This window comes from Tripterygium wilfordii, chromosome 21 (genome assembly GCF_013401445.1).
Source record: "Tripterygium wilfordii isolate XIE 37 chromosome 21, ASM1340144v1, whole genome shotgun sequence".
NCBI classification, from domain to species: domain Eukaryota; kingdom Viridiplantae; phylum Streptophyta; class Magnoliopsida; order Celastrales; family Celastraceae; genus Tripterygium; species Tripterygium wilfordii.
Window position 1 is genome coordinate 3,719,314 of NC_052252.1, and position 26,125 is coordinate 3,745,438.

Genomic DNA, 26,125 nt, shown 5'->3' on the forward strand with positions numbered 1-26,125 from the left:
CAATATGATTAATTATTTGGGGTGTGGATTTTCTGATCAGAGCAATTCGATCCAGTCTCCTAGTCTTAATGAAGGATCCTGACTCAGTTTTGAGGATTGAGAGGAACAAACCAATGAGAGTAATCCGATTTATCAACGAAAACTAGAACCTCAAAACGAACAATATGATTGGTTGTTTGGAGTGTGAATCTTTTTTACAGAAACTAAGGATTTGCTTTGGCATGGATACTCAACCGAATGATGTTTTCAATCAATGTTGTTTTTGAGGTAACTGGTAAATTGGAAACTGAAATTTGGAAAATCAACAAATTCTCATTTGTTTGTGTAGGTCAAATGTTATACTTGTATGCTTGTTGTAAGTAGTATAACATGGTCTTGATTGATTGCTTTTCATAATCAATCAGAATAAGCTATGATAAACCACAACCAGAACAGCCGAACTTGAGAACGTCACAAACGATACCTTTAGGAACAGAGAAAGCAATTGCCAGAATTTCAAAATATTCTACAACAACAGCCGATAAATAATCTCTACAGACTACAGAATGAACTGGGTTCAGGGGAAGAGAGAAAGAGAGAGAGTGTAGAGAGAGATGTACTCTGTGCCGATTCGGGGGAGGGAGGGGGGGGGAGCCTGGTGAACTTTAAACTTGCTAAGAATAGCCACCAGACAACTTTCTGGCAACAATGCCTGTACAAAATGCCCCATCTAATAGTTTAACTCATGTTTCATGAGAAAGTCGGCATCCCATTTATTTAAGCCCAACCGGCAATGCTTTCCCCTCATTTTGGTTTATACTTGATCTAGCTTATCGACCAGAAACAAATAATGAATTGGTTGACAGGTTTGCTTCAACCTGAACTTTTCTACCCCTTGCCTTGTCATGTCGTGCTCGTCTAACAGCTTCTTGGATCTGACGATCATGATCCTTTAGTAGCTGATCCATGTTCGAGGATGGAACCATCAACGGGCCAGAGTAGTGAATCTTGGGGCCCTTTGACCCATAACCAAGCTGAAATCAAATAACAATAATGAGTGATGCTCCTAAAAAGAAGAAAGAAAGAAAGCAAGTGATCCAACTGTTTAAAAGATGCATCTTCAGACGATGAAATTATAAGTCAATTGAAATCTTTCATGCATTTTTCTCTCTCTCTGTAACCATTTCAACAGAATTAAACCAAAAAAAACAAACATAAAATATAGATGGGATGGCCTGGATTACAAACCAAAGACAAGAAGCTCAAGGCAGACCATTATGGAAGCAGATTAGAAGAGTCTGGGAGACTTGGCAGACTTAAATTATTTTCAAGGTTTCGGGTTGTGGCATGATGTCTGGCTAGGACTTAAGACACAACTCATTGAAACTGCAATTTTCATTCCTATACAACTTGGCACTTCACAAAAATGCCTAATCAGTGACCACTCAAACATCTCCAACTCTGCTCTTTCCTCGAATATCAGCTTCTCAAGGCATGCTCAAGACTGGGAAGTAAATTCGTTCACTAGCTTTTGGCGACTAATTTGTGAGCAGACTATAGACGCCAACCGAGGAGATAAGATTCAGTGGTCAGTATAACAGCTACAATCTACATTTATCATAGTACACTGGTGAAGCATAAATATCACTAGGGTAATCCCAATTTTCCCTGGCATAACTTCTAGAAAGACGAGGAACCACCAGAGGTCTCTTTTTTTCATGTGGGAAGCTCCTTGGGAGAAGATGCTTGGACTTGAAAACTTACAGATGAGACCCCTACATCTCTGTTCCAAATAGATACTACTTGTGTAAGAGGGATGACGAAGTTGCCATACTTTTTATGCAACTATACATTGAACATCTGGAATACAATGGATATCAGTTGGGTCATGAACGGAAGTTTGATCATAGAATTAAATGCTTGGGGCTGGTTACGCAAGAACAAAACAAACTAACAAAGAGGAAAACCTTGCAGATTATCCCTAAGATCACTTGTTGGTTAATAATAATAATAATAGGGCTGGAAAGGCATACCAGAATATTTTCTGAGAAAGGAATGAACATAGACCTTGGTTTTCTACCTGAGTTTTGGCTGTCTATGCATTTTAACAAGGGTAGAGACGTCTTCAATCTAGATTTATATAAATTCTTTTTTGTCTTACACGCTGTCATTTTTTTTTTTTTTTTTTTTTTGTCTTTTCTATCTGTTCTCGGTTGTTATTTGGTTTTAGCTTAGACCTGTACTCTTCCTTGACTTCTTGGGTTGCAGTTTCTTAGTGCAACTTAATAAAAGGAAAAAAAAAACTACCTAAAAATAAAATATACACAGGTGTGAAATTTAAAAAAAATATAAATTAAAACCAGCTTAACCAGAGTCTTATGGAGTTGGAATTTTCCTAGTTCAATCAGTTTTTAGCCAGAACAAAGAGCAACTGGTTCTTCAATCAATAATTGAACCGGTGGCCCAATCCTGTTTTATATCCACAGCATTTTGCACTAAATGACTACTCATAGTCATAGGAATTGAGTATGCAATCTCGTGGCCACATGTCCAAGACTTCAACAAGTGCATAATGGACCAATCACAAACTACACAATGGCCCTTAATGGTTGGATGAAGGCAATTCATTGCTAAAAGGAAAAAAATGACATAAGGGTGATTACTTACAAGGATTGGATCTTTGTTGCTAATTCTTCCATCTTCTTTTTGATGAGTACCTGAAACACTCGGTACGTGATGTTTTTGATCCTGTTGGATGAAGGATTCAGAAGCCTCCTTAAAGGATCCTGGAAACCTTGCCATTAGTTTTGGAACCTCTGGCTGAGATGGGCCAGACCTTTCTTTGCGATCTTCAGACAATAAACTCCTCCTTGCTGCCACGAAACCTGACATGGCTGACAAGTCCGTTCCACTTGAAATCTTTGGTGCATCATCTGGATTTTTCCCAGCTTTTGCCCATGCAGCCCGCTGAGACAATGGCCCTGAATGGGCTCTCTTATGCTGATGCCCCTGGGAATCTGCTTTTGACTCTACAGCTTGTGATGGTCTAGGCGGTTCCATAGGGAAGCCAGCAGCAACTTCCTCCGGATGAGGATTAAACTTCTCACTCCGGCTCTTAGAATTGGATTGCCCTTGTCTTTTCTGTATCAGAAAAGCCGGCATATTAGGGGAAAAAAGCATAGTGATAGGGAAATAGGGTATAAGAAATGTATTAGTCAAATATGACTCAAACAAGGTTTTAAAAAAAATTCAATTGAAGAAAAAGAGTAACCAAGACCAAGCAAAAACATTATTGATTGCAGTAGCACATAGAACAACACCACAATCTAAAGCAGCAGGATAATCCAAAACTAAACTCTCAAAACAATAACATTTTTCATTCCGTGCGAAAGTATGTGTCTAATTACAGTGTAGAGGATAGACGTTCCCATCCAACACTCAAAATGGCCATCACCAGATAGCGGAATCATAAATGGAGGACAAATTGATCAGTTCAGAGTTCTGACATACCATTGGGTATGATGTGGGTATTACAGAGTGAGAAAAGTTAAAGTGGGGCATTCGGACAAATGGTTACTTGTACTATTTTTATTATTCTTAGATGTCTATACACACAATCAACCAAGTGAATACCGGCCAAAAAAAAAAGAATACCGACCATTCTAAGATTTTCTAGGAAAAGAGAAGATTAATGGATGGATCATAAGGTTGGGTTTGTGATCTGCGCAAGTTGTAAATGAAGAATAAGGAATGCATGAACTCTGCAAGGAAAAAGGGTTTGACAATAAGCAATGAAAAGCCAGTCAACATGAAAAGCCAAGTTAAGAAATTTTTATCTCCCACTGCAAAAAAAGGTTTTCCAGTAAAGAAGGGAACGGTTAAACTCCCATAATATAAATGAAAACAAATTCACCTTCTGGATTGTTACAATGACTCAAATTTTAGATGCTTTCAGTCACCACTAGGGCATGTAAGAAGGTTGAGAGAACTAAAGTTTTTTCTTATATTTTCGAGTGATATTAGGAGCATTACAGTAAATTTATCGGCTGGATATATGTGATAAGAGTTCCATAACCACTTATGTTCTTTATTTTTTGAGGGATAGGGAAATCTAACCTTGCACATTGAGCAAATGTAAGGAGTTGACTACCGCTAGGCCAAAAGCTCCTTTTTTTTTACCATTGGATGCCCTATTTTAGCTACTCAATCAGGTGTCTCAAAATTGAGAAACCTTGTAGTTGCTAAGAGTGAAGAATAAGAAGGGAAAAATAAGATATGAATAACTGAGGAGACTGGAAAGTGCCTTCACCCATTGATTAAAGTAAAAAAAAGGAGAGGAAGCTTGCTCCCTGACCCACCACAACCAATATTCCCAGTGGGTGAGACAATTACAGAAAATAAGTCATATAAGTCGCAAAAAGGTTAAAATGTGATGAGGACTTGAACTGTGCACTTAGGCAGGCATGTCAAGAGCTTGACCACTTCAACTCGTGTTGTTTTAACTTTTTATGCTTTTACCCCTTGATCTCCTGAAAAGCAAGAGTGTAATGGTAGGTGCTCTTTTCCCTCCCATTGCCCACACCCTCTACAATATTGGAGGAAGAAAATACCGCTCACAATTCAGCTTTTTCTTCCCACCATAAAATATTCCTCAGTTCCATCTCTTTAACCAAAATATAAATAATATTTTCACCATTCCCATTTTATAAAAATAAAAATAATAATAAAGATAACTACACTCAATATCAATAATGTTAATAACCCATCAAATTTCAGTATGCAATAAGCAAAGCTCGAGGGAAACAAGACGTTGATTAGCAAGTAGACAGTCACATAGATGAGAGCAAAAGGATGAAAGAGAGAGATGGAAGAATACGCGTGAGGATTACATTTGACGCAACAGAAACTTACCTGCATTGATACTAGTAATTCAGCATTGGCATCAGGAGCTGGGATGGCTCGAGACTCTCTCGTTCTGTTCCTTTCAAGATCCCTCATGCCCTTGCTTCCTGCCACTCCTTGTCTAATAATTATAGAAAAGGGGCCATTAGTGCCAACACAACTTAACAGAGAACAAGTTTACCAGTGGTAGAAAGACAAAAGAACACATTAATCGTGAAAGAAAACAACAATTGCCCAATTTAACAATAGAATCAACATAATTGGATAGCTAAACCAATAAGCAGTCACGTCATTCATGTAAATTCAACTGAATTAAACTGAAACACATTTCTTTTGAATTGAAGATGTAAACAGAACTGTCTGAAATGACTTCCGCAACACATATCAACAGGCTATTAAGTTGTTCATCACAGCCTACAGTTGGGTGCAATAAGAAAAAATAAGGGCAAACTACACTTTTGGTCACTGAAAGATCAGGTTAGTTTCAATTTGGAAATTGAACAAACAAATTTTTTAATTTGATCACAAAAAGATTAGGTTAACTTCAATTCGGTCACTTAAAACAATAATCTTTTTACGAATCGATCACTGAAATATTAGATTGGTTTCAATTTCTTTTTTTGAAAGGAGATTGGTTTCAATTTCTTTTTTTGAAAGGAGATTGGTTTCAATTTCATCATTAAATTCTCGAAATTGATTCCGTTAAAGTCATATGGTTATATTGGGTCAGCTTCTCTTAAACTGAAAACTCTATGCGGGTAGTCCCAATCAAGCACCCACAAGTTCTCCCCACACAAGCAGCACTCATACAGACAAGAAATAACATACATGTGGTATGAGTAAGTGACGGAAATCATCATTTTCAACTAGAGACAACTGAGCTAATATGACGGGCTGACATGACTTGATCAAATTAATTTTCACATAGTTTACTGAAAAAATAACAGCAAGTAACCTCTTGCACTTCATCTAATGCCATCAATATAGTAACGAAACCTCCCTTTCCCATTTAAAAATGAAAAAAACCTGAACTTCCCACGCTAAGAACAGCAACTTCAAAACTTTAACAATGGTATAATATGAAAAGTAAAATACCAAGAATATAAAGATTTAAAACATGTACTACAATTATAATTATTTTGCATCACACACCTTCTAGCTTCTTCGTCTCGCATTTTTGCATCAAACTCTTTGCTGGGAGGATACTTTGGCAAGCTTGAAGGATCACAAGGAAGTGGTTTGGTTGTGAAGAACTAAAACATAGGCAAAAACTATGTCAAGGTTAAGACAATGAAAGGGAAGATAAATCAGAACTATAATAAAAGTCCCACAAGGAGTAACCAAGTAGACTATGATAAAAACATCTGCAGGGAAAAAAAGAAGAAAAGAAAAGCGGGGTTTGAAGGAAGGAAACATCATCTATGCATTTAAAATAATCTACAAGCAATAATTACAACAATGGAGCTTAATTACCGAACTTCGGAACCACCCGCAGGGAAGGTATCCCAAACACAGATTAATTTGTCGAAAGAATTATACCTCACTCTCAATGGCAGAGGCTGCAGCTCCACGGTCTGCAGGATCAATGGAAAGTAAGGTCTCCATAAGGCTTAAAGCAGGCGCAGGAAAATCCTTAAAAGTGTCAGCAACACAGCGTCTATAAGGATGTTGAGGCTTAAAGATAGTTGCATGAGGCAACTTTGACTTTTTCCAATATTCCTCAGAAGGTGAGCCACAAAGCTTGAAGATTTTATGTAATTGCTCCACCTATTAAGTAGAACAGTGCAACATTTTTCAAAAAAAAATAAGGCAGAGGATATACATAAGCTAGAAAGAGAAAAAAAAATGTATATATACACATTCTTAGAGAAACAAAAGAAGCTGGCACATGAAAAATGTACACTTTCAATCTCACAATCCACAACATATATGAGAAAAGCTTGCTTATTTAATTTAGTATCTTGACAACTTGTAAGTAATTAACACATTCCTATTTACTAAAAGCATGATCTAGGAACCTGAAAATGTAGTCCATGAAGCGAGAGAGAAAATCAGAAAATTATAGACACACTTCAGGAAGCATATCAAAAAGTAAAATCACGCGACACAGTCCTACATATCCCAAATTGCGAGCTTGTCTTGTCTCCCATTCTAACTTCATCTATAAGGAATCCGATATTTAACGGAAGATGCATATGACATACTTCACAAGGATATCAAGAAGTGGGAACTATAGCACTAACAAGAATCTTTCCCCTTCAAACTTTTTCTTTAGTGGCAGGGAACAGTAAGAAAAACAATACCACCAGTAAACAAAAAATAAATCCAAAGATCTTATACGCATCAAACAATGACTAAATGAAAGATTCCTTTACACAAGAATATAGGGAAAAGCACAAAAATACCAACAATGTGCCACTCAAACATCAAAGAAGCCCCATTGCATACCTTTCCTGACATCAGGAAAATAATATTTAGAAGCACAACTAAATCCAAGTTTTTCACCGAATTTAGCTGAAATGCCTCCAACCACATTGAGTTGTGGCATCCAAAGCAGAAATAGTTCAAGGATTTTTCTATCAAATCCTGTTTTCTTTGAGAATGTGGAACCTCTCCCAGGTTGGGCCACCTTGCAGCCACCCCAGCAGACTGGATACTAGTAGTCAACACCAGTAGCATCGTTTTAATCCCGGATGAGCCAAGAGAGATTTGTGTAAACTTTAATTAGGAACTTGTGTAATACTGCTTTCCCAATATCTTGGCAAAATCACAAACTATTACTAACTAATGGGGTGAAACGTTTGTTTTGGAAGTCTAGGAAATGAAAATCATAGCTTCACTTAATTTGCGCACAAACAATTTTTCCATGAAAGGAACACACGTACCTCAGTTCTTCCTGGCATGATAGGTTTGCCAGCATATAATTCAGCAAGTATGCAACCGGTACTCCATAGATCCACTGCAGTTCCATAATATGTGGCACCCAATAGAAGCTCCGGCGGACGATACCACAGAGTTACAACACGGCTTGTCAGTGGCTGATTTTGATTGGGATCATAAAAACTTGCAAGACCAAAGTCAGCAATTTTCAGAACACCGTTATTGTCTATTAAAAGGTTAGACCCCTTTATATCGCGATGCAAAACACCTCGGGTATGACAATGATCCAGTCCTCGCAAAAGCTGTTGCATGTAACACTTTACCTGCAAACAAACAATAATATTATACCTTATCCTTTTAAACTAGTAGCATCTGATTCTGTTGAAGGCAGGTTGTACATGCCACACTAGATATTAAACCAAATCTAAAACCACCACATGATATCATGATGCAAATCTGTAGGAGTGGAGCAGAGACATGAGAGTAATTTGTGTGTGGTATGTGAGAGAGAATCCAAAACTAAATTTCAAGAAGAAATGATCAAATTGCAGTTATGGTGAAAGGTTCAAAAGCTTCACTAGTACCTGAGATTCTGTAAACTTCAGACCAGGATGTGATGCGAGCCCTGCCAAGTCATGCTCCATATACTCAAAGACAAGATACAAGCTGCAGGACATCCTTGAAGTAACTAGACCTTCCAGTTTTATTACATTCTGATGATCAAGCCTACGCAAAATATTAATCTCCCTTGCCATAAAGCGAACACTTTGAGGCTCCAGGTTATCAAACCTTACTTTCTTCAACGCAACAATTTTCTTTTGATCAAGATCGCGAGCTCTATAAACATTGCTATAGGTTCCCTGGCCAATCTGCATGAGCACACAGTAAATCAAGTAAGAGAGGTAATTGGCAGTAGATTAGAACTAGAGGTATCATGGTAACCATTTGCAAGAGCTATAAAGCACAGTCGAAAGTTCTTAAATGAGAGTAAAACTATCTCCTGCAATTTACTTAAAAATTCTACATCAGGATATCTTAAACATGGAGAAGTCCAAAGCACTGAAACAAGAAAATGGTAACAGTAACTTAAGCCCGGGACCACATGATATACAAGTGGGTGAGAAATTACACCACTATTTATACTTCTATACGAACTACCATCAAGTTACACAATAACTTAAGATTATGAAAAAATCTTAAAAATCAAAGGAGTTAAGTGGTTTTCCTTCCTAGGCTACATAGTCTCTACCTCTCACAGGAAGAATGCTCTATGGTAGATGCAGCTAAATATAGTGTCCACCAAATTTAATATTTTCACGCTTACAATAGTCTGCAGGAGTTCAGGTGAGATGTAGAAGTTGTAAGTTGTAACTATTGAATGCGTAAACCAAATATCTCAAGCTATGTAATCCTCTTGACAAATTTTCATTATTGGAGTACAAAATGGGAAATATATAATAACAAGGAAACTATCGGAACATAAGTAAGTTTCTTAACATTCAATATTTGTCGTTAATTAGTTGTTAAATTTGGATTCTTTGAGTGCCCATATAAGTTCGTTTAAATTTTTTGTCCATAACGTGTGTTAAAGCCCCTGGTTCCATCGACGTGGCAAAAACTGATCCCTTTGATAGGAATCTAATAAGTAGCAAGAGTAGCACAACATGTTGCACATTTATCATGTATCAATAAAAATTAACATCTATTAGATACTCCTTGAATTAAAGAAATCTCTGATCAACGATAGAACAAGATCCATTTTGCATCATAGCATAATGCCATTCCCAAGGAATCCTTCTTAATTTTTTTTATTATTTTTCCTTTTTCATTTCCCATCATTTCCAAATTTTGATTATCAGTTTCATTCAATAAATAATTTTGGAGGTATGTTAATAAAACCCACAACTTTAAAGCAGGAAATAACTCCACATTAATTAGAAATACAACGATAAGCAAAAGAATAAGTAGACTTATAGCATGCATGTGACTTCTTTTTACAAATATCCTTCTTTGTTTAGGTAAAAGACTATAAGTTAGGCCTTTGTATTATCAAATTATAAGAGGACAAGCCACATTATCCACTATGAGTATATCCTAACCTTTCGAGATTGAGATTTCCACAAGTCTTTTATGTTGAATTGAAAAAAAATGATAAACCGAATGTTCTCACACTACCTCATGCATCATATGCATATCCTATGGCTTTAACTTGCTCCCAAGACCTGCTTTAACTAAACCAAATCATTCAGAGTTATGTAATGACTATCAAAATCAACAGCCATCTTTCCCTCCTTTACTACATAGTGTGTCTGCCTCTTCAGTGAAGAATGTTCTATAATAGATATAACTTAAACCTGCCCCCATGCTATTTTCCGCTGCCCAGAAGGCACAAGGCCGGATGGGTCTTCAAAATTGCAGTTATGAATGTGTACAATGAAGCAACAGATTAAAAGGTTTTGACAAGAAAAATATATGGAAGATAAGTGAGTTTTGCAGCATTCCATATACATGTGTGGCTTTATGGGGAAAATAGAAAAAGCGAATCATGTTATATGGAGATAAATGTTCCAACAATTCAACGGGCATCGCAGTTAAGCAAGATACATAAAATTTGAATACATCCAACCATAAAAATTCAAATAACACACTGCCACAACCAAGGAATGAAGTAATAAGGGAATCCTATTTAAACAAAACTATCCTGCACAAACTGAACAGTGAATCAATAAATACCCTGAACTCATAAATACATCAATGAAAGAGTTTCTCTCAATTGAATAATCAGTCGATGAATGGATATAAACTAATCATTAAAGGATAAGTATAAAAGAAATCATTTGCACGATAAATTATTAGATTGACGAACAATTAAATGTACTTCCAATATGAAGAATAGAGGAGCATACTTTATCGAGTTTCTCAAAAGAATCCGCACGCCGGGGTAACCAACCTCTTATGGCTTCTCCAGCCACAGCAGCTAGCCATGAAGGCCACCCTGCTGCAACCTGCTCTCCCTCAGTAGCTTTTGGAATGGTACCCATTCCTGGATGTTGTGGAGCAACATACTCCATTCTCTCCCTCTTCCCATCAAAATTTGGCACATGCAACCCGACGGCGACGGAGACGGAGCCATTTGCCTGCTTATCAATTAGCATGGCTCTTCCATCATTGCTGTCATAGCGGTCTTTCACCCTATGTATCTCCTCCCTTCTTGAAGAAGTTGCCCTTGATACCCGCAGGTCCGAAGAAACCTTGGTCGATAGCCTTTCTCTGGGACTTTCCTTACTATCTTCAATGGCAGAGGGTTTACAACAAACGCAACCCATAACCAAAGCCAACCCCAACACGATCTTCCTTCAGAATCTATGTTTACCAAGTAAATTTAGCATTTTTCAGCTTTCCACAAAATTATCCTTTTTTTGCATTCCTGCTTCATCATAATCCACCCCAAAATTCCCAAAATTAATAACAAGTCCAACTATAACTTCAAGATTCAACTGCCCAGTTTCTGAACCATCGATCACCAAATAAAGAATGACCAACCCACTCTTCTTTCTCCAACTTAAAAAGGCATAAACTTGAAATCATGTAACCCTAATTACCAAAATCTCTTAAGTTTGTGACAATGCCTTAATATGGCTCTTCTTTAAAAGTGATTCGCAAAGCACAAAACTAAAAAGATTTCCCCATAACAACCCCAAACTGAAACCCACAAAAAAACTTCACCGTAAAACCCAGAATACCCAAAAAAGGGAAGAAAGGGTGTACCTTCAAAGTTCCTGTTCTTGTTCAGTGAAGCCTCTGCACTTCTTCAATCCCATCAATTCAAAAAACTTCAGAAAGAACCCACAATTTTCATAGCACTAAACCATAATCCCGAAAGAACCCAGAAGCACCAACATCACCTAAATACAAAAACTCACAGTACTTGACAGAAAACACACTGAAACTGCTTGTTCATTGTGGTCCTGTGGTGAAATGGAACAGCAAAGAAGAATGGTGCTAACACGAAATCCCTAAAATCCACGAGAGAGGGAGAGAGAGGGTGTGGATCTGGGACATGGAGATTTGTTATTGTCCGAGTGAGAGAGCATAACTGCAGTAAGTATTGCTTGATAGAAAGGAAGGAAAAATTATTTGGGTTTTCTTGGCAAGGAAAAGAAACAAATATTTATTGTCTGGTTGTTAAAATAGTCACGGCGCGTGGTGACATACACCATAAGCAGCTTTTTGAGTTCAGCGAGAGAGCAGAGACAGAGAGGAAACTCTGAAAAAACATTCTTTCTATCCCAAGCGCCCTTCAGGGGAACGTTTGTGACGTGGTGTCTCTAGCTAGGAAGAAAGGAACCTTGGCCACCATTGCCTTACAATTATTTCTTTAAACAATAATAATGTAAATTACAAGTCAATTAATGATAAAACTAAAAAAACTTCTATTAATCATGTAATTTATTGATGACAACTACCATCATAGTTAGAGAGTAAGAGGGTGTGGTTTAGGGTCAATAGAACATATTATCCATGAAAGATGAGTGGATATTCTATTTGAACCCTCTTGATTGTCATCCTACTCTATATCTTTGAATTTGAAATTTGTCATTTGCAATCACTATATGCTCATTGAAAAGAAAGAAATTATTTATTTAAAAAAATTCCCTTATTTTTCCAATTCATTATTGTTTTTATTTCACTTTTTTTTGCAAATAAAATAAGAAACAAATTAAGAATTTCATGAGAGCTAAAGTTGGGCGTGCCGATCACGTGCCTATAAGGGGCGTCCGTATAAGTTTTCACACACACTAGAATTGTCCTGCTGGGCCCGGACTCTTTGGATTGTTGCATACTTGCATTAATTTCTGATATAAATGATTGCAGTTTCAAAAGAAAAAAAAACCTGCAAATACACCCCTAAATTATGATTTTTTGCATAAAGCCCCCCTAGGAAATTAAAAAAAAAAAAAAAAATTGTGCATACATATGATGACCATTAGAAAACAACAAGAGCTGTCCATACCCTCTCATTTAATAATATGAGCAGTTGAAGCATATGACAATTAATTCACATTTGAAATTCATGGCATTGTCTACTGTCTCTAAGACAATGAAACAACTGACTTTGTCCCTTTTTTTGGTCATTCTCCTTTGGGCATCTCCAACATAGCATGGAAATGGGTATGCAAAATCACAACCGTTGATATGCATACCCATTTCCATGATTTCGTGAAGCCAACAGAGGCTGCAAAGGGGGTCGCAAATTTGCGACCTCGTTCTTGGTTCCCAAATTTACGAACCAAGAGAGGAGAGACAAACCGTTGATCAACGGTTATGCACAAGGAAAGATAGGAGTAGCAAAACAACCAGAGAGCTTGCTCACCAACTGGGTTCGCCTGGGTCCGACGTAGGTTTTCAACTACCATTCCAGGCGCAATCATCCTCCTCTACCTCGGTGGATCTCTGTCTACTTCTGTGCTTGTGTAATTGAGATTGTACAACTTTATTGGTTCCGTTCTTCGTCAAATTACATCATAGAAGCTCCTCTGAAGCTTCTACGTCGAGTTGCTCATTTCCTCGTTTCATCCGTCAAGCTTGTGCAAATGCTAGAAGATTTTGAGAATACCCCAATGCAAGAACTAGGCTCTTGATCACATCAGTTTTGGGCTCATTAATTTGGGCTTATGGTTTTATTATCTCATTTTATTTAAGGGCCTTGTTTACATGGGCTTAAGCTTGTTGTTTCATCATGAAATGGAAATTCATTTTGCATACTCATTGTTGGAGTGAAATACAATCAAAATATGCATATGGGTATGTATAGCACTATTCAAGTATGCATAGAACAATCATGCATACCCATTTTTATAACTCTTGTTGGAGATGCCCTTATGTAAGTTTCCAACACTTCAAGATTAAAGTAGTGACTCTATATGGATAATGACACCCCATAGGTCATTCTCCTTATGTAAGTTTTCAACACTTTAGATTAAAGTAATGACTCTATATGGATATATATATATATATATATATATATATATATATGTTTGTATGTATATACACACATATGATCTTTTGGTTTTCCACTTTTTGTCTTCAACTTTAATATTTTAGTTGGGAACTTTAATTTACAATGTAGAGAAATCAAGTTATTATATATAGAGAGAGGAGGATTTGGTCACTAATAATGGACATTGACACAATTGGTGAAAAAAGAAAGGCTTTTCAATTTTTCATGCCCATGGTCTTACTACTATATTTTCATTACCTACTTTAATATTTTACAAATTAAGAAATCAAAGTTATAACCCACCGAATGGTTTATAAATAATTATAAGTAAATTACAACTCGTTTCACATCTTTCATGGGTTTGATAACCAATTTTGACGGACTATGAAGAATAAATTTGTGCAAACTCGTGATTGGAAGCGAACAATATCTTTAATGTATCTGAACTGAGAATTTCAAGAGGCATGTCACTCCACTAATTAATAAACACCTTCAACGAATATTGATAAATTCATGAACTCGCACAAATAATCGGCCAATCATCATGTTTGTCATGCAAACACATGAAAATTCTATGTATCATCTCGGGGTAGAAATCAAACCCACAATGTTTAGAGAGTGATAGTTAAATCTGATGGGTCAGAGTCATAAGTAACCCACCAATGTGGATTGTGAAACTCAATATCACCAGGATTTTTGGCTACGAATGTTACGAAGAACAATGATTCTCCACAAACCAACCCTCATACTGCTATCCAGGGCACTAGAATTCTTCATAGATGTTTCTGTCTCCTCGTCGATAAACTAGTATGGATTGAAGCTAAGCTTAAGAAGACAAAGTTGTGCAAGCTAATATAGACAAACTAAAAAAAAAAAAATCTTACTTGTAGGGAGGGGCTTTGCAAGATTAGTTGAAATATTAGGAGAGTAGAACAATTAGAATACCGGAAGTTTATATGAGCCAAACCTTCATAAAAAATTATATGACTTCATTCAAAAACAAAAAAAAAAAAATAATTTTCATATTTCTATTTACAGTTCTATGAAAAACGAAATAAAAAAGAAAAGGAAAAAGAGTTTGAAATACATTATAATATAACTTCCACGCCGATAGGGAGAGAGGTGAGAGTCATAGAGAGACCCTGGAGCGTGCAAAACGGGATCGAAATCCAAAATCCAGTTGAGTTCGAATCAGGTTTGAATTCGAAGCACATTGTTTGATGCCAAAACAACTGTTGTCTGGTTTTGTTTCTGAGATTGATCGTTTTCGCTCTGCGTCTGTTGGATTTTTTTTTTTTTTTTGGGTATGAAGATTGAAGTAGAATCGATTTCTGTCATGTAATTCGATCTATTTTTGGTGGGTACTGAATTTCTGATGAGAGACAGAATTTCTGTGTAGCAGCAGATAGTGCTTACGTTTTTTGATTGGGAACTAACAGAGAAATTGTAGGCCTATAATGCAATGAGAATTGAAGTGCTAGGCTTAGAGATACAATGAATGGAGGGTCATTCGGTTCACGCACAGGAAGCTATGGATCACTGTCACAGTTTAAAAAATCCGCCAGTCTTGTGCGAAAGTCTTATTCCAAGACATCTCTTTCGGGTACTAGAGAGAAGGAACGATCTCTTCCTCGTATGTTTCGGTATTTATGCCATAAGAGGGTTGCAATGCTGCTTTTGGTTTCCCTTGCTCTCTTGTTATTCGTTTTTGGTTCCTATACAGTCAGTAAAGGTTTGTCTCTATTTGTTATATATGCTTTGATAAAGTAAATAATAGTTTATAATTTTGATTTGATTGGAAAATTTAATATGTGCATTTTGGTTTGTGTTATGTATGTCAATGTTACACTAGAAAGCAGCCAGAGTATTGGAGGTTTAACTTTTGGTGACAAGGTACCATTGAGTAACCCTTCATCTTTAATAAGCCACGGCGCGGAGATAAAGCCTTCCATACAGCGGCACAAGCGCGTTGAAAACAGTTTCCATGCTACTCCTAGTACTGCAATTGTTGCTCCTTCCTTGAGTCATTACTGTGATAATTTTGCAAAGCCTCCACCCCCTCCAAATGGTGCAAGACGGCCTGGTCCACGCCGTAAGTTTTGAGCTATAGCTTGCATCCATCTATCTATCTACATACGCTAATTGATCTATATGGATGTATGTGTGCGTGTCAATTTTCTAACTCTTTTGTTTGATTTCACTGTTAATAGCCACCATGAATGTGAATTTTATTATTTTTATTGATTGGGGCCACAAGAAAGCTGGCCTAAATGTGTTTCGATGACAGAAGAAATATATATGACTACGCCAAAATCTATGTACGCTTTTGGTCATGGAAATAATTCGCTTACTAAATTATCAATGTACGTAATGGCGATGTGTTGTTTTGTTCTTTGCACAGAAAATTTCTGTCTTGCAGTTGCTTTTTGTGTAACTGCTCAACACATTGTCAAGCATAGTTCTTCATTTCCTTTGATGAAAAAAATCTTCAAATCTGATTCTTATTGTTGCAAAAGTAACATCATCCTTGTCAACTTTTCTTCAGCATGTGAGGTTTGTTACCTCCCTGTGGAGCAGGCCATAGCTAGTAAGCCAAGCTCTCCATCTGTGTCTCCAGTGCTTCGCAATTTGACTTATATTGTTGATGAGAAGCCACTCAAACCTGAATCACATGGAGGCTCTAATTTCGGTGGATATCCTTCCTTAAAGCAGAGGAATGATTCTTTTGATATAAAAGAGTCTATGACCTTGCACTGTGGGTGAGTATTAATCTACTTATCAGACCTTTTCTTTTTTAACTTATATCATTTTTTACATTTTCGGAAATTAGTTTCCTCAACTATTTTTTGTATCATCTTTATTATCCATTTGTTTTGGTTGCCAGTAACAAATTTTTAAAGTTGTTTGTTCTTGATAAATATGTCTAATTTTGCTTGTTGTCCTTTCTCAACTGGCATATTCCTTTTACCAGATTTGTCAAAGGAAGCAAACCTGGTCATAAAACTGGATTTGATATTGATGAAGCTAAACTTGTAGAGCTGGAACAGTTTCATGAGGTCATTGTTGCATCAGCCATATTTGGTATTGTTGAGTATAACAATATTGGATATCCTCATTGATTTAAGCATTTGGTTTGCTCCTCAATTATTTATTAATTGTTCCAGGTAATTATGACATAATCCAACAACCCAAGAACATTAGCAAGGCAGTAAGGAAAAATATTCCTTTTTATATGTTTATTGACGAAGAGACAGAAGCAGATATGAAGAATTCTAGTGCCCTGGATAACAGTATGAGGGTTGGGTTATGGAGAATCATTGTTGTTCGTAACCTTCCTTACGCGGATGCAAGACGCAATGGAAAGGTTAGTTTGGTTTGGTTTGCTTGATTTCCTTCTTTATTTTACTTCATAGCATAAGATGTTACTGGTTATTTTCCATAATTGGGGGTTATTTTTTCAAGTTTTCGAAAAATTTTCTTGTTATGTATCTTTCTGTTGTCAATGTTATAAAGAGCATCACATTTTAATAAGAATTGGAGATGTCGAGAATGAAATTTTGGTTGGATTGACTAAATCATCTAAATGCTAGGCACAGTATAGAATGCAGGTAATTAGCTTTCATGTTTATATGCATATGATCATTTGTGTACTATTCGTACCATGGACAAAACTAATCTTCTGCCACCATCAATATCACGACGAAGGCTGTAGTTATACTGTCAACATTATTCTCTGGTTTGCATTTTCCATTCGGGAAAAAAAAAACATTTGTGTTTGGTTTGCCGTTTACTGATGCAATCATGCAACACATAGCTGAGAGGATCATACACAGGTTGCTTCATTTTTATCAATCATCTTCTTCCTGCACATGTTTTCTTGGAAGTTTGTGCTTTAAGACTATGGCGTGGAAGGAAAATAACCTTTAGGAGTCTGAACATCTTGTTATGAACTATATACATGAAAGCAGAAATTTTTAATTAAGGACAGGCACCATGCAGGTGCTCAGCCAAAAGAAGAAGACCAAAGGGTAGATGTATCTAACAAATAGAAAAGGAACCAAAAGGCAAAAAACTTTACTAAAAGGCTTATGGCATCCAGTAAGCTACCACTGAGCTCGGAAAACCAGAATCTAGTGGTTCTAAGCCAATAATATTAATCTAAGAACAAGTTAAATTGGTGTCTTAATCTGCAAAAGTGCTGTTATTCGTTTCTGACCAGATGAGCCAGCGAGTGATGGTGGGGATGCTCTGAATGATCTTCCTGTTTTCTCTTCCTTTCCAGAGAATCTTCCTGGCTAAAATTACTTATGACATGTTCCTGCTCATCACTCATTTAAGCTCAATCAAGTTCCAAATAGTGCCCCAGGTCTCTCCGCCGGAGGAAAATATGATTGACTGGTTCAACATTCTCTTGACGAAGTAGACACTTATTAGTAAGTTATAAACTTCTCTTCTGCAAGTTATCTATGGTAAGGATTTTATTCCACAGATCTTTCCATAGGAAAAAAGACTTAGACACCTTTGCAGGGACTTTAGCTTTCCGGATTATCTGCCGATGGAAGGAACAATTTCATAGATGATACTTGCTTTCAAGCTACCCATTGTAATATGTTCTCACAACAATTTCTGCCTTTCGGAGACTTTCCAGCATATCTTGTCTTCCTCATTTATAATCCTTGCTTGTGAAGCAGCTTTCTAAACTTATTTAAGTGCTTCCAATTATCCCACTCTTTCCTGATATTGGTCATCCATAATCCCGTACCATATACTTCCTTTCTTTGGATTGACATCAACTTATTTTCATCCACCGCATATTTTGCCATGGGAGTTTCCTCCAAAACTGCTGGTTGCGAACACAAAATTTCCAGATCCACTTCCCAATAAGTGCTTTATTGGAAGATTGTAGTGTAGTAATGCATAAGCCTCCTGAATCTTTGGGAATTTTATTAATATCTCACAAAATTAGGAGGATTGAGAGTTGGATCTATTAAATTCCTTTTTTGACAGTCTATAGGGTACAACCTTCTTTGCATTTGAAGGATTTAATGAAATGGGGTGGGGGCAACTTTCAGGTGAAGTATTTTAGACTACACCCTCATCCATCCGCTGATAGAGGTAAGAATGACTTCCCTTGGAAGCTAATTTAAAATGCAAGGTTCCAAGCAAAGTGACCTTTTCTCTTGGGAAGCGACAGAAATAAATCTTATGATTGACAAACTTACAAACTTCAAGAGCGAGGGATCATTTTAATTAACAGATCCTCTCTGTAACCAACCTTGAAACAGCAAGGCACTTAATTCTCCACTGCAAATTAGGGAAACGGCTCTTAGCATCATGGTGATTAGTTGGGTTGTTGCTAATTTGGTGGACGAAGAACTTAGGGCCTCGAGCTTCTGTTGAAGCACTGCTCGAGGCAATAGACTAATCTGCTTCATTACATCGACCATTGTCTTGGTCAGTTGGTTTTATGGAAAGCTAGGAGTAAGAGGGCCTTTAGTGTGGAAGAAATGCTTTTGGGTGTTATAAAACATTGATGGATTAAGAGCGTTTGATGCTGGCCAGATGATATTTATGATGTAATTAATGCTGTTTGTGCATTACATGTACGCTCTCGGTGCCATCTTTCAATAATTTTATTTTTACTGAACTGATTATGCTTTGAGGGATTTTGTGCTGCTAGGGTTGATAAATTGTTGTAAAATGTCTGCATTTCTCATTTTTTCTTTGTTTTTGTCATAGCACAAGAGAATCTAAACTTCAGAGGCATCCAAATGCTTTTCAGGGGTTACAATAATTTTTTTTATATAAAAAATCAGCTTGTTTAGTTGCTGCAGATTTCAAATATTGTATTGAGTGGTTCTTGTGAGGAAAAAAAAGATATTGAGTGGTTCTTACAATACCAGGTGTAATGTTGTATTAATTAGACGCAACCCCATCAGTGTAATATGTACTTTTACTGGAGTTCAGATCTTATTGTTAGTTGAAGAAATTTCCTTGTTCTTGGAATTTAATGTTATTGAACTGGATTGTGCGTGTGCAGGTCCCAAAACTTCTACTGCACAGGATCTTCCCTAATGTTCGGTTTTCTATATGGATTGATGGAAAGCTGCAGCTTGCTGTTGATCCATATCAAGTTCTTGAGAGGTATACATCGATTTCTGTTTCTGCTTAGTGTCTTTTAGCATTATGAAGTTCAATGTGCTTTACTGAAAAGTATTACTTTCATGAGGTGAACAAGAAATGGGGCCTGGCCATATATATTCGTTGGTTAGACAATAAACATCCTTTATGGAAGCCTAAATAAAGAGTTTTAAGTTTGGCTCCAACTAATATTTGGACATTCAAATTACAGAAGTTAATTGCTATTTTATTTCAATATTTTCTTTCTAAGAAGATGTTTTAGTCCAGAATTAATTGGTGTTTTATTTGATCTACAGCTGTAGTTGTTTTCTTTTTCTTTTATCTGTCTTATTGGGTTAGCAGTACTTTTCTATTAAATTTTGCTGGAATTATCTTTAGTTTTGTTAGTTGGATGTTAGTTCGAGTCTTGTCTAATTGTTTGACAGCACTTGTTGGCAACACCTGATTTTTGTATAACAGCATGAGGGAAATGATCTTTTGTTCTAAGAGTATCCCACATTGATGGTTATGCATAAACTAGATATCCAGAGGTTGGGACATTGAAGGATTTGCTTTATATTCCAATGTTCCATCTATATACTTTCCAATCATGCCTTGAATGTCCTTCTCCCCTTCTCGTCAGGTTCTTATGGCGCCAACATGCTACCTTTGCCATATCTAATCACTATATACGCCATGATGTGTTTGAAGAGGCTGAGGCTAATAAAGCTGCAGGAAAATATGAGAATTCCTCCATTGATTACCAGATTGATTTCTATAAGAAGGAGGGTTTGACACCATATTCTGAAGCAAAGCGTCCCATACTTAGTGGTAGGTGCATGATTATTAAATTTTATTAGTATCTGCATTTTTAATCCTTTGTCTGCTTTGACATTAAGAGTGTGTTTGGATTGAGGGATTTGGGGGGAAGAGAAGGGAAAGGGAAGGAAGTGAAGGGAAGGGAATGAAAGGGAAAATACATTTCCCTCTCTCATATTTGGATAGATAAAAAAAAGAAAGGAAAAAAAGTTAGTTTAATTTACTAGTTTATCCTTATTTTTTATGTTTAAGTGTTATGTTCAAGGGTAAAATAGGTTTTAAACTTCTAAGTAACTTAATTAGTAATCTCTTCTCTCCAAATGACTCCGTTTTGAGAGGAAAGAATTTTGACAAAAATTTAATGAAATCTTCCTCCCAAATCCCTCCCCTCAATTTTTTATGAACTATCCAAACAAGAGAATTGGAAGGAAACTCTCTTTCCCTTCTCTTCCCTTCCCTCTAAATCCCTCAATTTGGATGGAGGGATTTGGGGGGAAGGGAAGAGAAGGGAGGGGAGGGGGAGAGAAGGGAGGGAGGGGAAGGAAGATTATTTTTCCCTCTCCCATGTTTGGATAGATAAAAAAAAGAAAGAAAGAAAATTTGTTTAATTTACTAATTTATCCTTATTTTTATGTTAAAATATTATGTACAAGGGTAAAATAGATATTTAACTGACAAATGACTTAATTAGTAATCCCTTCCCTCCAAATGACTCCATTTTGGAGAGAAATAATTTTAACAAAAATTTAATGAAATCTTCCTCCCAAATCTCCTCAAATCCCTCCCCTTAATTTTTAATAAACTATCCAAACAAGGGAATTGGAAGAAAACTTGATTTCCCTTCCTTTCCCTTCTCTCCGAATACCTCAATCCAAACACACTCTAAGTAACCGATGTTGATTTTTTGCAGATGTTCCCGAAGGTTGCACTCTCATTAGGGAACACACCCCAATTACAAACTTGTTTAGCTGCCAATGGTTTAATGAAGTTGATCGCTTCACTTCGAGGGATCAGTTAAGCTTTTCCACAGTGAGGGACAAAATAATGGCAAAGACTAATTGGAGCGTCTATATGTTTGCGGACTGTGAAAGACGGAATTTTGTGATACAGGTATATTTTCATTGCAGCATCAAGTTTCAAAAACATGCATGTGAAAGGTCAATTAGGGATGGACTTCCTGTCTCTACGACAGCAATGTGTAGAACTGTAGATTCAATCTTTCTTCGATGAATGTGTAGAACACAAAGTTCCTGCATACAATTCTGCATTCCTCCCTAACATCACAATCAGCATCTTTTGCATTCATCGCTTCATTTTGGTCAATAAAAATCTCATTTTAATGCAATTTGAAGCTAAAATCATTGCATGAGTCATGTCCCTTTCTGAGATCCATTGGCCCCGCCACTGGTAATGCTAAGAGAATTGCAAGGAAACTAAAACTTTATTGTGAATGTAAGAAGTTATTAACATTTGTCAACACATAATATGTGTTTAAAGAATTCTGATTCTTTGAAATGTCATGAAATTTTAATTAGTACCAGTGCGGCATATTCGACAAAAAGAACTGCATAATCAAAGAGGAAGTTTTTTTATCTCTATTTGTTCTAGTTCTTTACTAATTCTCTGCACCTGAACTGGACACAGACATACCATAGAGATTTATTGGAGCAAATGTCACCACCACCACCACCAAAGGTTCACAGTCTACGCAATACCCCTCCGCTTGCTAGTAGTTCAGCTGGAAGGAGTTCCGGGAAGAATCCTGCTAGACGTACAAAAGTTAAGAGATCTGGTTCTAGACGTCACCGTAAGGCTTCTGCTGGTAATAGAGACAGTAGTTCATTCTAAATCTTCCTGGAAGGAAGAAACTGGAACTCCTGTTCTTCTTCTTCTTCTTCTTCTTCTTGTTTTCCTTTTCTTTTCTTTTTTCTTTTACATATCACAGGGTAGGACAATTGTTAGAAGCATTAAAAGGATGAATGCGAGAGAAATCTGGCTCAAAATTTTGTTTGGGAATTGTTAATGTATATTCATTGATTCTTGTAAATACCTTTTGCATCAAAATAAGTTTCTTATATTTTCAAGAACCCTAGAACTGCCAAGCTCCTCACTGATCTCAATAAGCAACCTTGGATCTAGCAAATTTTAACCATTATACATTTTTGTATTGCAAGTTGCAAGCCTGTTTGCTTATCTTTTTGTTAAATCAAGCTTGATAAATCAAATGAAAGGGGACTATCATACCATGACATTTTTGTAAAAACAATGAGCGACTGAGTCCCTGTACTTATCGCAAGTTGCAATCCTGTTTGATTATATTTTGATGAATGAACCACTTGGATTGATAAAATAACTTAGTGGTGAATCTCGGAAGATCCTGAGTTCGATTCATACTAGAAACAATATCTTTATGATCACATGTTGAGTTTTGACCTAATTTACCTTGTCATCAAGTGAAAAATTTCTGTACGCGTGGGCTTGATGACTAGGGTTGCCCATATCGGGTGTTCATAGAATAAATTTGTATGGTATCATTCTCGATTATAAAAAAACTGTTCAACGAGTCATAAGCTTAATAAAGAAAATAAAAGGAAGACTCTACCATACCATAGACATTCGTATAAACCATATAGACTCACTGAGTCTCTTTAATTGTGTAGTTAGCTGTGACTAATGACTAATGAATGCCTAACTTAGTCGATTGCCAATCGAGTCACTCTTGTTTGGTGACTAATGAGTTTCTGAACTTTCTTTATCCACAATCAAGAGTCAAGACATGAAAAAACTTTATGGTAAAAAATTATTATAGAAATAAAATACATTGAACCACCATCTTTATTTTATTTATTTTTTCTTCTGAGCAACCATCTTCATTACTTTGATGTCTTTTCCTGAAGTAATTGGCCCTACATGATTCAACTAAGTTTCAAAATTTTTATCTTATTAGCTCAAAACAGAAGAAGATAATGTATATTTATGAACCCAGGACCCACTAATGTTGAATTGCTTGGCAGAGTCAAGAAAATAGGCAGCAAAATCATGGCTCTCTACTTCTCTTTATGGTGAGTATGGAGGGTAGTATCCTTCTGCCATTGACAAAGCTTGTGAAAAAACCAAATTCTGAAACCCATTTTCCTCGATTATATACTTGTCTCCTAATCCGTCTATCCTCAATAAAGTTATTCCCACAAAGCTTATTAAGTATTGATGTAGTAATTCCATCGCTGCAAATTGAAGAAACTCCTTTAAATAGTATCTTCTTTCAGTCTTGTCCTTCCGTATATGCTAGGCTGTAAGGTGAAAGCTTTTGGATCCAGCGCTTTATTGGGTCTCTCTCTCTCTCTCTGCCTGTTAAGATCTTAGGGCTTTGAAGGATTGTGACAGCTGTTCTCACTTTTTCTGTATTGCAATGTTCATTAGTTGATAGTATTAGGTTCTTTACGCTCTGATTATTGCTTGAATCTTGTGTTTGTGTTGGTGGAGGAGATCAATTGAGGTTTTGTTTGGTGGGTTTTCTTTTGTTCCCTGTTTATCTATTAGTGAAGTGGGAATCAGTCTTCGTTCCTGATCAATTGGAAATCAGGGTGTTTTTGATAAAATTGGGTTCATATGCTTGTTTTTTGTATGCTGCAATTTAAAGCTGAATTGAGTTACAAAAAGGAGAGAAAGATTCCACTGAAGCTTTTGATCGAATGGGTTCACCTGGGTTCTTCTTGATATGTATCCTCCACTCTACAATAGCTTTATACTGTGGAGTTATGATGATCTTTTACACCTATGAAATCTCTACATTTGGTCATGGAACTGAGATTGCCAGTAAGCTTAGAGGGTCGACACCCCATGATCAACTCTTGATCCAGACCTCGGATTCCTTTTCTGGGTTGCTTTTGTTTGCCATTGGATTCCTCTTGTTGATGATGGCTTTTGTTAGGGAAAGAGAGTTTCAGAGCTTCTTTGCAAAAGGGTGTGTTTTCCTTCATGTTTTAATGGCATTGTGGAGGGTTTACTTTGAGAGAAGGCTTGGAGATCTTGCTAGTGATTGGCCCAGGAAGGTTGTTGGGGACATTGCAATGGCAGCTTCTTGGGTATTCGTTATTGTCTACTCATGGAGGGAGAAGTATGATTAGTTCAGATCATTGCAGTTGCTGTTCAGTGGATTGCAATCACTGTGAAATCCCAGGCTTCCTAGTTGGGTTTCTATGAACTTGTCAAGTGGATTGGAGACCAAGCATGATCAGATTCTGGGTTACTTTGCTTAAAACTCTGGTCTTGAATCTTGAAGATGCTTGAATCCTAAGCTATGTTGTGTCGGCTGTGACGTCATTATTGTCCATTTATTTATTTAATTGGGAAATAATTATGTTTAAGGATAATATGAGGCTTACGTCATGTAGTTTTAATAACAGAAGCTTCTAACAGACACCAGCCCGGCCCAAGTTGTGCATTAGTCCGACTCTTGTATGTTTGGTTCAATGGTTTGTGTTCTCTTTTGCAGGCCCATTAAGCTTATACATGGCTCATGTTACTACCAAAAGCCCGGCCCATTAGAATCACCGTCTAAAAGCATATTAAATATGACCCTGTATAAAACTTTCTGCGACTGGTTTTTCTTATTCTGTCTATGCTCTGCTACCAAACCCCTATTCAGCGTTACTTGGACGCGGCGGCTGAGTCCCAATTCTCTTTTGGTGCGTTCCCTCTCTTTCTATTTTCTATGGTTTCTTTCTTTCGGGCTACCTTGTTTTGTGTTGATAGTTTTGGGTGTGTATTGTTACGGTTTAATCGGTTTTGCTTTGGAATTTTCTTTTGATTGTTTTTCGTTTCCATTCTTATCTGTCTGATTATGCCAGCGGTATTTAGGGTTTGATAGATTTTCGTGTAAGTCGTATGAAGAATTGAGTTTCGCACGCAAAATGTTTTATGAAAAAAACATTGAAGGTTTTATGTTTTAATATGATATTGAATTGTATATAGTCTCTTTTTACCTTAAAGTTAATGGAAAGTGACTATTAAGAATCTATTAATTGCTTAAACGGTAATGGCTTGATGCATAACTAGTTGATGGTGGAACTGAATGGCTCACTTTGCTTAAATTGTCCTTATGTCATGTTCTTGTAAGTTTATTACATGGTTATTGATTGATTTTGTAACCATCAAGCCAATCTAATTTCTCCTGTATCTCCTTAACTTACAAGGTTCAATCAGTAATCTTTTTGAGTTTTGTATATCTGTTCAATCTTTTGTACTGAGTACACTTAGCAGTTGAAACTTTTTATTGCTATGTTGCTTATGTTTGAAGGGGGAACAAGAAATAAAAACTTTCATTTTGAGACTTGGCATCATGATTAATTCACCACTTGCAATTGTGACATGAAAAGTTCATTCTAAATTAATTTCTTTATTCCTTTTTTTCTCTCCCTGTAA

At 36.6% G+C, this 26,125-nt stretch overlaps 3 protein-coding genes across 5 annotated transcripts; 2 read left to right on the forward strand and 1 right to left on the reverse strand.

Moving 5' to 3' along the window:
• Nucleotides 1-441: 441 nt before the first annotated feature.
• On the reverse strand, nucleotides 442-12,056 carry LOC119989201 (probable serine/threonine-protein kinase At1g54610). 2 transcript variants are annotated; one of them, XM_038834573.1, is made up of 9 exons: nucleotides 11,530-12,056; nucleotides 10,668-11,124; nucleotides 8,346-8,630; nucleotides 7,767-8,084; nucleotides 6,421-6,648; nucleotides 6,034-6,134; nucleotides 4,891-5,002; nucleotides 2,647-3,120; nucleotides 442-1,013 (listed from the first exon to the last, which is right to left on the reverse strand). In XM_038834573.1, the coding sequence occupies exons 2-9, from the start codon at nucleotides 11,085-11,087 to the stop codon at nucleotides 810-812; spliced, it is 2,142 nt and encodes a 713-aa protein (XP_038690501.1). In that variant the 5' UTR covers nucleotides 11,088-11,124; nucleotides 11,530-12,056; the 3' UTR covers nucleotides 442-809. The 2 variants fall into 2 exon arrangements, with proteins under 2 accessions (XP_038690501.1, XP_038690500.1); XM_038834572.1 differs by having other exon boundaries at nucleotides 10,668-11,188.
• A 2,782-nt stretch (nucleotides 12,057-14,838) lies between these two features.
• On the forward strand, nucleotides 14,839-22,785 carry LOC119988308. Of its 2 annotated transcripts, XM_038833296.1 has the most exons (10): nucleotides 14,839-14,957; nucleotides 15,213-15,494; nucleotides 15,615-15,854; nucleotides 16,308-16,521; nucleotides 16,734-16,843; nucleotides 16,927-17,126; nucleotides 19,803-19,906; nucleotides 20,526-20,713; nucleotides 21,612-21,811; nucleotides 22,346-22,785. In XM_038833296.1, exons 2-10 carry the CDS (start codon nucleotides 15,257-15,259, stop codon nucleotides 22,547-22,549), a joined length of 1,698 nt encoding a protein of 565 aa, XP_038689224.1. In that variant the 5' UTR covers nucleotides 14,839-14,957; nucleotides 15,213-15,256; the 3' UTR covers nucleotides 22,550-22,785. The 2 variants fall into 2 exon arrangements, with proteins under 2 accessions (XP_038689224.1, XP_038689223.1); XM_038833295.1 differs by having other exon boundaries at nucleotides 14,847-15,494.
• Nucleotides 22,786-23,712: 927 nt separating this feature from the next.
• Nucleotides 23,713-25,005, forward strand: LOC119989576. Its single transcript, XM_038835190.1, has one exon. The coding sequence runs from the start codon at nucleotides 24,394-24,396 to the stop codon at nucleotides 24,826-24,828; it is 435 nt and encodes a 144-aa protein (XP_038691118.1). The 5' UTR covers nucleotides 23,713-24,393; the 3' UTR covers nucleotides 24,829-25,005.
• The last annotated feature ends 1,120 nt before the right edge of the window (nucleotides 25,006-26,125 follow it).

What these genes read in the sequence shown, in the direction of transcription:
- LOC119989201 (XM_038834573.1), bottom strand. Translation starts at nt 11,087, where the DNA reads ATGGGTTGCGTTTGTTGTAAACCCTCTGCCATTGAAGATAGTAAGGAA. An exon ending in TCATGCCAGGAAGAACTGAG is followed by an intron (nt 6,649 to 7,766) that starts GTACGTGTGTTC and finishes TCTACTTAATAG; the next exon opens with GTGGAGCAATTACATAAAAT. An exon ending in CGAGACGAAGAAGCTAGAAG is followed by an intron (nt 5,003 to 6,033) that starts GTGTGTGATGCA and finishes TATAATTATTAG; the next exon opens with ACAAGGAGTGGCAGGAAGCA.
- LOC119988308 (XM_038833296.1), top strand. Translation starts at nt 15,257, where the DNA reads ATGAATGGAGGGTCATTCGGTTCACGCACAGGAAGCTATGGATCACTG. An exon ending in AAAGCGTCCCATACTTAGTG is followed by an intron (nt 20,714 to 21,611) that starts GTAGGTGCATGA and finishes GATTTTTTGCAG; the next exon opens with ATGTTCCCGAAGGTTGCACT. An exon ending in GACGGAATTTTGTGATACAG is followed by an intron (nt 21,812 to 22,345) that starts GTATATTTTCAT and finishes AACTGGACACAG; the next exon opens with ACATACCATAGAGATTTATT.
- LOC119989576 (XM_038835190.1), top strand. Translation starts at nt 24,394, where the DNA reads ATGGGTTCACCTGGGTTCTTCTTGATATGTATCCTCCACTCTACAATA.